Source organism: Setaria italica, chromosome IV (genome assembly GCF_000263155.2).
Source record: "Setaria italica strain Yugu1 chromosome IV, Setaria_italica_v2.0, whole genome shotgun sequence".
In the NCBI taxonomy this organism is placed as follows: Eukaryota; Viridiplantae; Streptophyta; class Magnoliopsida; order Poales; family Poaceae; genus Setaria; species Setaria italica.
The window spans coordinates 4,192,040-4,199,168 of NC_028453.1; the positions used below are offsets into that span (position 1 = coordinate 4,192,040).

The 7,129-nt window shown below is 40.2% G+C and overlaps 1 protein-coding gene across 1 annotated transcript; it reads right to left on the minus strand.

Annotated features, from left to right (window-relative positions):
* Positions 1-531: 531 nt before the first annotated feature.
* On the minus strand, positions 532-5,268 carry LOC101770948 (26S proteasome regulatory subunit 6A homolog). Its single transcript, XM_004964664.4, has 9 exons — positions 5,018-5,268; positions 4,789-4,905; positions 3,728-3,835; positions 2,842-3,033; positions 2,456-2,647; positions 1,548-1,666; positions 1,138-1,345; positions 902-1,042; positions 532-711 (listed from the first exon to the last, which is right to left on the minus strand). The coding sequence occupies exons 1-9, from the start codon at positions 5,153-5,155 to the stop codon at positions 634-636; spliced, it is 1,293 nt and encodes a 430-aa protein (XP_004964721.1). The 5' UTR covers positions 5,156-5,268; the 3' UTR covers positions 532-633.
* Positions 5,269-7,129: the final 1,861 nt, after the last annotated feature.

Sequence of the window (7,129 nt, forward strand, 5' to 3'; positions counted from 1 at the left end):
TCACTGATCATTCCATTTTGAAACTCTCCCACCATGATCGTCTGGGCACCCCAGCCAGCTTGTTGCAAGTAGAGAGCTCCTCTCGCTGAGGAGTCCATGAGCAGTGAGCACTGTGTCTAGGTGTAACTTTTGTTGGAAGGCGCATTCTTCCTGTAAACACTAGCGATAACAGTGCAAGGCGTGTTTGTTTCAGCTAAAGTAGCTGTTTGGCAATCTGGTTTCTGGTCTATGGCCTAGGCCTAATCCATGCACAAATTAAAACCCCTCTCCTTGTGGACTCCACCTAATCCCTGTGCAAAACCTCTCCCATCCTTGTGGACTTGACCTAATCCAAACGCAAATATTCCCCACGGTCTTCTTGTAATGTGTAAACATTTGTACCACAATCTGGCATGAGCTGATGGGAGATATGGATTGCTAGATCGTGCATCCTTTTGGGGTATGATTATAGAATCAGAGAAAAAAATGCTGCATTTTAGCAAAGAACAAAGACCCTAAAACTACACTTTTCTGGCGCATCAGAGGACCTGATGGTGTTAAAAACTTGCATCTCGAAGCAAACGCAAAAGGATATATTGGATCATCCATACAGTACAGTTGCAAATGGTCCACAGCATTTTAGCATACAATTTCTTAAGCATAGTAGTTCAAGCTCGACTTCTTCTTGGCCTGGACTTGTATAATTCCTTCGTTGAAGTCCTCGTGAGTCACCTGCACATGCAGACACCAGCCTCAGAAACTACAGCAAGCAATCATCCCAACGAGAATGCAAGAAAAAATTGAACTAATATCAACCTATAGAAACCATCCTACTTTGATGAACGTGTCATTTTTTTTCCAATATCATTGTGCTTTTGCATTGATAACAAGTATAATAATCAAATGAAGCAAAGCAAGTCACCTCTGTAGCATCCCGCCTTAGGGCAAGCATACCAGCTTCCACACAAACTGCCTTTAGCTGTGCACCATTGAAGTCATCTGTCGAGCGAGCCAACTCTTCAAAGTTGACATCAGGATTTACATTCATCTTTCTCGAATGAATCTAGAGAGAACCACACACACATTAGTTGGAGCATGACCTAGAAAACCCATTGACAAACTTAAGCAAATTAGACATAATAAGTTGTGGAGACCTACTTGCAAGATTCTAGCTCTTGCTTCTTCAGATGGGTGAGGGAACTCGATCTTTCGGTCCAAACGACCAGATCGCATCAGAGCAGGGTCAAGGATGTCAGCACGGTTTGTTGCAGCTATGACCTTTATTCTCTCATCGCTGCTGAACCCATCGAGTTGATTCAGCAATTCCAACATAGTCCGCTGAACTTCTCTGTCACCGCTAACTTCACTGCAGGCGCACACAACAAAATTCTAGTTACCCTACAGAAGATATTCTTTTTTCTAATAAGAACGTTTTATTTGGACAAAAAAAATAAGTTTCTCTAATCTTATGCACAAGATTAAGGCCTTCAGTACATAAAGGGTACAATAATCAGCCGAGATTAATGCAGGAATAAAACAATATAACACAAACTGTCATAAAGACATACCTATCAAACCGCTTGGTACCAATGGCATCTATCTCATCAATAAATATAATACAGGGAGCTTTCTCTTTGGCAAGCTGAAATGCATCCCGGACAAGCTTTGCTCCATCACCAATAAACATCTGAAACAGCAAAAGAATGTCATTACTACTCTACCTGGAAACTATGCTCAAGATAACAGAATAAATAAACAGATTTTGCATGGCAAAGAATCGTCTCATGTGTGTCCCTTCAAAGATAGGGTCACATGGTAAGCTAGTCATGCAATCAGATTGACATTTTAGTCAAACCACTTAACCATGCTTTGGTCCACAAATGCCATAGCATACATACATTATAAATGAAATGCAAAACCCTGAATTAATTCATTAGGTGTGTCATTCAACTGACTAAAAATATGGTATAGAAAATGCTTACTAAAACATTCAGGAACACACTAGACCCAAACAAGTTAACCAACAATATTACATCCATGTCCCAAAGCCTAAAGGTATAAGGCACAAAACAAGACAAACTAGCTTCTGAGAACTTTGTTACTATAAGAGAATACATTTCCAGAACCAAAATGTTGCACAGGTGACAACTGAAACCAACAACATAACAGCATTTCCTGAAACAGGAGTTGAAGGGAAGAAACCACAAAAACATTCATGTACATAAAAATTAACTTGTATGGTGCGATGGCGCAATAACAAGTACTCCCTCCATCCCAAATTAATATTCGTTTTGACTTTTCTAGGTACATAGATTTTGATATGCACCTAGATATATACCATGTCCAGATACATAGCAAAAGTAATGTATCTAGAATAGCTAAACCGAATTGTAATTTGGGACAGAGGGAGTAGCAAGTATCACACAAAATCGAATTAACCTGAGTGATAAAACAGAGCTCCTCAAGTAATAATTACCTGGACCAGTTGTGGACCAGCTAACTTCAGAAAAGTTGCATTAGTCTGTGCGGCACATGCACGAGCCATGAGTGTCTTCCCTGTTCCTGGTGGTCCATACAAAAGAACTCCTTTTGGAGGACGAATACCCAACTTTTGGAACCGGTCTTTATGTGTCATGGGCAGCACAATTGCCTCCACAAGCTCTTGAATCTATATTCAAGATGTAGCAAGGAATAAGATACAATAGAGAAGCAAATGAGTGAAAACATAACATTATTCATTTTTTAATGAATGGACTGGTGCCACCTACACGACTATTCACTAAAGACCTACAATTGGCTCTAGATATTGCCATTTACTAAACAGAAAACTTACAAGGTTTCAACATTCATAAAGTAAAATACCTGTTTTTCAAGACCTCCAATATCATTGTAATCCTCAGTGGGCTTTTCATCTACCTCCATTGCCTTCACTCGCGAATCATACTCTGATGGCAGTGTATCCAGTATAAGGTAGCTATCTTTGTTGACTCCAACCAGATCACCAGGCTTGAGCTTGTCAGGGTCAACTAACCCAACAACAGGAAGGAATATAGTCTGAAATCATCAAGATATAAACAAAAAATGCAGTTCATAAGACACTTCTTACTTTAAAGTTGAACTTAAGACATGATTCAATCAAGACATGGAAGAATGGGAATTAACAGTAAAGTAAAATATGCATAATCCACGCCTGCAAGGCCATGCTCATACAGAAGAAAAGACTTTGGCTTACTGATTAGAGCACAATGTGACAGCTAAACAAGCATATAGCTGCTCTACAGAATTCTTGATTTTTCAAAAAAAAAATCCAATTATGACTGATAAATCATATTCCTCTTTCAGTTAATTTAGTTATATTAATGGCATCATACATGCAGCACCCAAACCATAAAAACATTAAGCTCATTTTAGATCCCAATATGACTAGACCTGGCAAGTTAAGACTTAAATCAAAATCCACTATCTAAAGATCAAAGGAAGCAGTGTAATCCTGATTCAACCATTTTATTGACTAATTATCTTCTATAGAGGGTATCCGATACATGCCTTTGACAATAAGCCTTTTTAGTATGTACGTTAGCAACAAAAAAATGTTTAACTATTGATGACATGATTATAGTTTTGATAAAGAATTGCTAAACTATATTTTCCATATTATAAATCTATTACTCTTACACATATTAGTGGTCAAAGAAAAACATGGAATATGATACAAAAGACAAAGATGAGATGAAAAGAGATTGCTCACTTGTCTCGTGGAGGTCTTCAGAACAACACATTTTCCTTTCCTTTGTGAGTCTAAATCAATGTTAGCACCATCCTCCTCAGCTTCATCCTCAGGGTTCATTTCCAAGATCTAAAACAGTTGACAAAGGTTGAAAACAATAAGTAATACAGGAAAATATCCCAAATTAAAAGATGTACAGAAAATCAGCTCACCAAATGCCAAAGATCCAAGAAACAATAATTGTTTATCGCACGTCCCAATAAAGAGGAGTGGAGTATAGTAAGCTACTAGATTGCATCATACTACATTGTCCAAGTCACAGTTTGTTTAAGATGAGATACTTGAATGCTGCATATATAGATTAAAAAAGAAACTATAAAACCATTAATTCTGCAAGAGCTAATGTCCTAATGCGGGTTCATTTAACTTGAAAACCTAGCTAATGTCCTAATGGGGGTTCATTTAACTTGAAAATATTCAAAGCCTGGTGTTGAAACAGACCAGTAATCAAGTCCCAGTGTTTCTGGACATTAGAATTTCTAATCAGACCATTGTTTACTCAAACTAAATAATCACTGATGTACACACAAACTACCCTTAACTAGTTTGAAGTGGATGAATTTCTAAAGGAGAACAAGAGAAACATGTGTCTAAGACCTTTATGCACATAAGCTTAACATGAACAGAAGGAGGGAAATTTCAATAAAATCACAATAAATATGATCTGGTGTTAGGATTCCTAACCCGAACATGGTTACACAAATTAAAGAAGCATTACTTTACAGACAAACTACTCCTTACTAATTTGTGAAGGAAAACAAGCAGAACATATGTTTTGTTGCATTTGTGGGCCTTACATATAAAGTTCTACTAACAATTAGAATGGAAAATTTGAGAACAATCACAATAAACAAGGTCACAAGCAGTTCTATTAGTTTGCTCAAGTTTGATAGCAAATCACGTGACCAGCAACATACATTTCACTCATTCACTTCCATGATCTTAAATTAAGATGAGACACAACAATAAGCGGCGATCTAACAATTCGGAAAGGACTCCGAGGGGGCTGCGGCACATCCTACCTCAACGATGTTGCCGACGAGGTAGGGCAGCTGCTTGTTGAGCTTGATCTTCTCCTGGTTCTCCTTAATCTTCTCCTTCACCGACTCCAGCTCCAGGTTCGTCCGCTGCAGCTCGTCCTGCGTGCCACCAAAAACAAAACCAACCCAACGAATCAGACCCAAACCCTGACGCCGAGCGAGGATTCAGAACCCCCGGCGCACACCGCGGGGGATCCGATCTAGGGCTCACCTTGAGGACGCGGATCTCGTTGTCGAGGAGGCGGGAGGCCCGGACTATGTCCTCCGTGGACATGGAGGCGAGCTGGTCGTCCTCCGCGTCGTCCACGGCCATCGCTGCCGCCGGGGCGGGGGTGCCGGATGACGACATCGCCAGCGGAGCAGGGTTTGGGTTGGGGTCTGTTGCGCTCGCGTCGGGGAAGAGAAGAAGCGACCTGCTGCAATGCTGCTGCTGAAGTCGCGTCGGGGTTTGGGTTGGGAACGATGGAGTTCGTTCTGTTGGGCTTTATCGTTGTTTTTTTTGAGAGAGAGAGAGAGGGTGGGCTTTATCGTTGTTGGGCCTTTTCTTTTCGTCTCGAGTGAGCGGCGGGCTCTGTTGGAAACGGATTCTGAGTACAGAGCTCTTCGTATTCCTAATTTGTATATTTGTATACCAAAACAAGATTGCATTCTAAATCTCCTCCTGAGCTGTATCAGTTAGAGTAACTTATAGGAAAATTTTAACTGCATGACACTCTAAATATATGAAACAGTTCCGCGGAGCACTTGAACGAGCAATTTGCGTCTTACATGAAAATTGAAGATTACTTCTAGATGCAGACAACTCAACAGTTCCTTTAGTTAGTTGCTTGAAGCTTGTTAACAGGTTTGGAACACACGCTCCAAGATGAAAATGCCTCTAATCTATCCTGCCCAACGCAAATTGTAATAAAATCATGGCAATGACTTCAAGCTGTTTCAGTTATGAGATACATGCAACTTTGTGAAGCTGCTGAAGTTTTTCTTTCGAAGCAAATCCAGCTGGAGAGCACCAAATCACAAGCAGAGAAGTTACTTTTTGTTGTCTTAATTTTAGTTGAACTAAGCTTCTTTTGGTTGTGTACAGAGCCTGCATCTCATTTCTTATTTTTAACTTGGTTGTGCTTCGGCTTACTTCATCTTTGCCTATTGTTTCCGAAAATGCAATGCAAACACTGTTCAGCTTGATAAACTTTGGTTTGACGCTGTTGAGTGCCTGATCAGCCCGAAAAACTTTGGTTTGGATGCAGTTTGGTGCCTGAAGATCATGAACCAGAAACTTTTTCAAGTGGCACTTAATCACCTGGATGACACCATGGACGAGTCGTTGACAGAAAGGATCTTATAGCTGCAGCAATGCTGAAAAAGTGATTGCACATGAAGCATTCATTTCAGGTAGTCTGTATTGCCAATGTCCGAGAAAAGAACCCAGACATCAATTTAGCTGAGCACAGGGACATGGGAGATCTATGTGGATTTGGCAAAAAAAAACAATGCATTGGCACTCTCACCAGTAGGGTAGATACCAATTTCTCCTCAACAAATTATGTGGAAAGTGAAGTATTAGGAAGCCAGAATTTATATGGTGGAAATGCCAAGAAATAGTTGTCTGAACTCAACACCACTTGTGACTAAGAACTTAAGTTGTTGATAGTTGTTATGTGTGTGAATGAAGGTAAAGCTCAACTCAGTGATCCCATTCAAAACAATACAATTGTTCTCAAGCTAACATTAACACGATGTGAGTCACATACTATTGTTAGTTTATCAATACAAAGGAAAAAAAACTAGAGAATCTAAGTACAGCCTTCATAGATGGAAAACACAACACAAAGCAGCCAAGTTGTAGACATCCAGTCAACTTAAAATACAAGATCACCCCACTAGCTGCTGCAAGGACCACTTTACTCTGCCATGGGGACCTTCGCGTTACCACCATGAACTGCAAGGGTAGGCCATTCCTTATCCAGCCGAGAGACCTTCACGCAGCCTAAGGTTGAAACAGCAGGCTGTAATCGCGTAGTTCTACTTCTGCTAACTCTTGCTTTGGCTTGTCACAAACATGTTCTTGCTGTTTTGTCTGCTGCTGCTGTGTAAACTCCTTATTTTCATCGTCGTCATCAATTGCACACATGATGTAAAGCCCCAACTCTTCTTTGCTTAGCTTCAGATTTAGCTTCTTTTTCAGCTGCAAGAGCAGTGACGAGAAAGAGGTAATTCCTTCACAGCCAATATTCCTACATAAGATGTGGTGTCTCCAGTTTGTTGTCAAAATCTCAGAAGATGAGATATCATCACAATGGAAGTCCACTGAGAAGCCATAGCA

Excerpts from the sequence above, each read along its gene's own strand:
- LOC101770948 (XM_004964664.4), bottom strand. The coding sequence starts at position 5,155 with ATGTCGTCATCCGGCACCCCCGCCCCGGCGGCAGCGATGGCCGTGGAC. Across the intron at positions 3,034-3,727 it reads TGAAGACCTCCACGAGACAA|ACTATATTCCTTCCTGTTGT; the intron begins GTGAGCAATCTC and ends TGATGATTTCAG. Across the intron at positions 1,667-2,455 it reads CTGGTCCACAACTGGTCCAG|ATGTTTATTGGTGATGGAGC; the intron begins GTAATTATTACT and ends TTGCTGTTTCAG.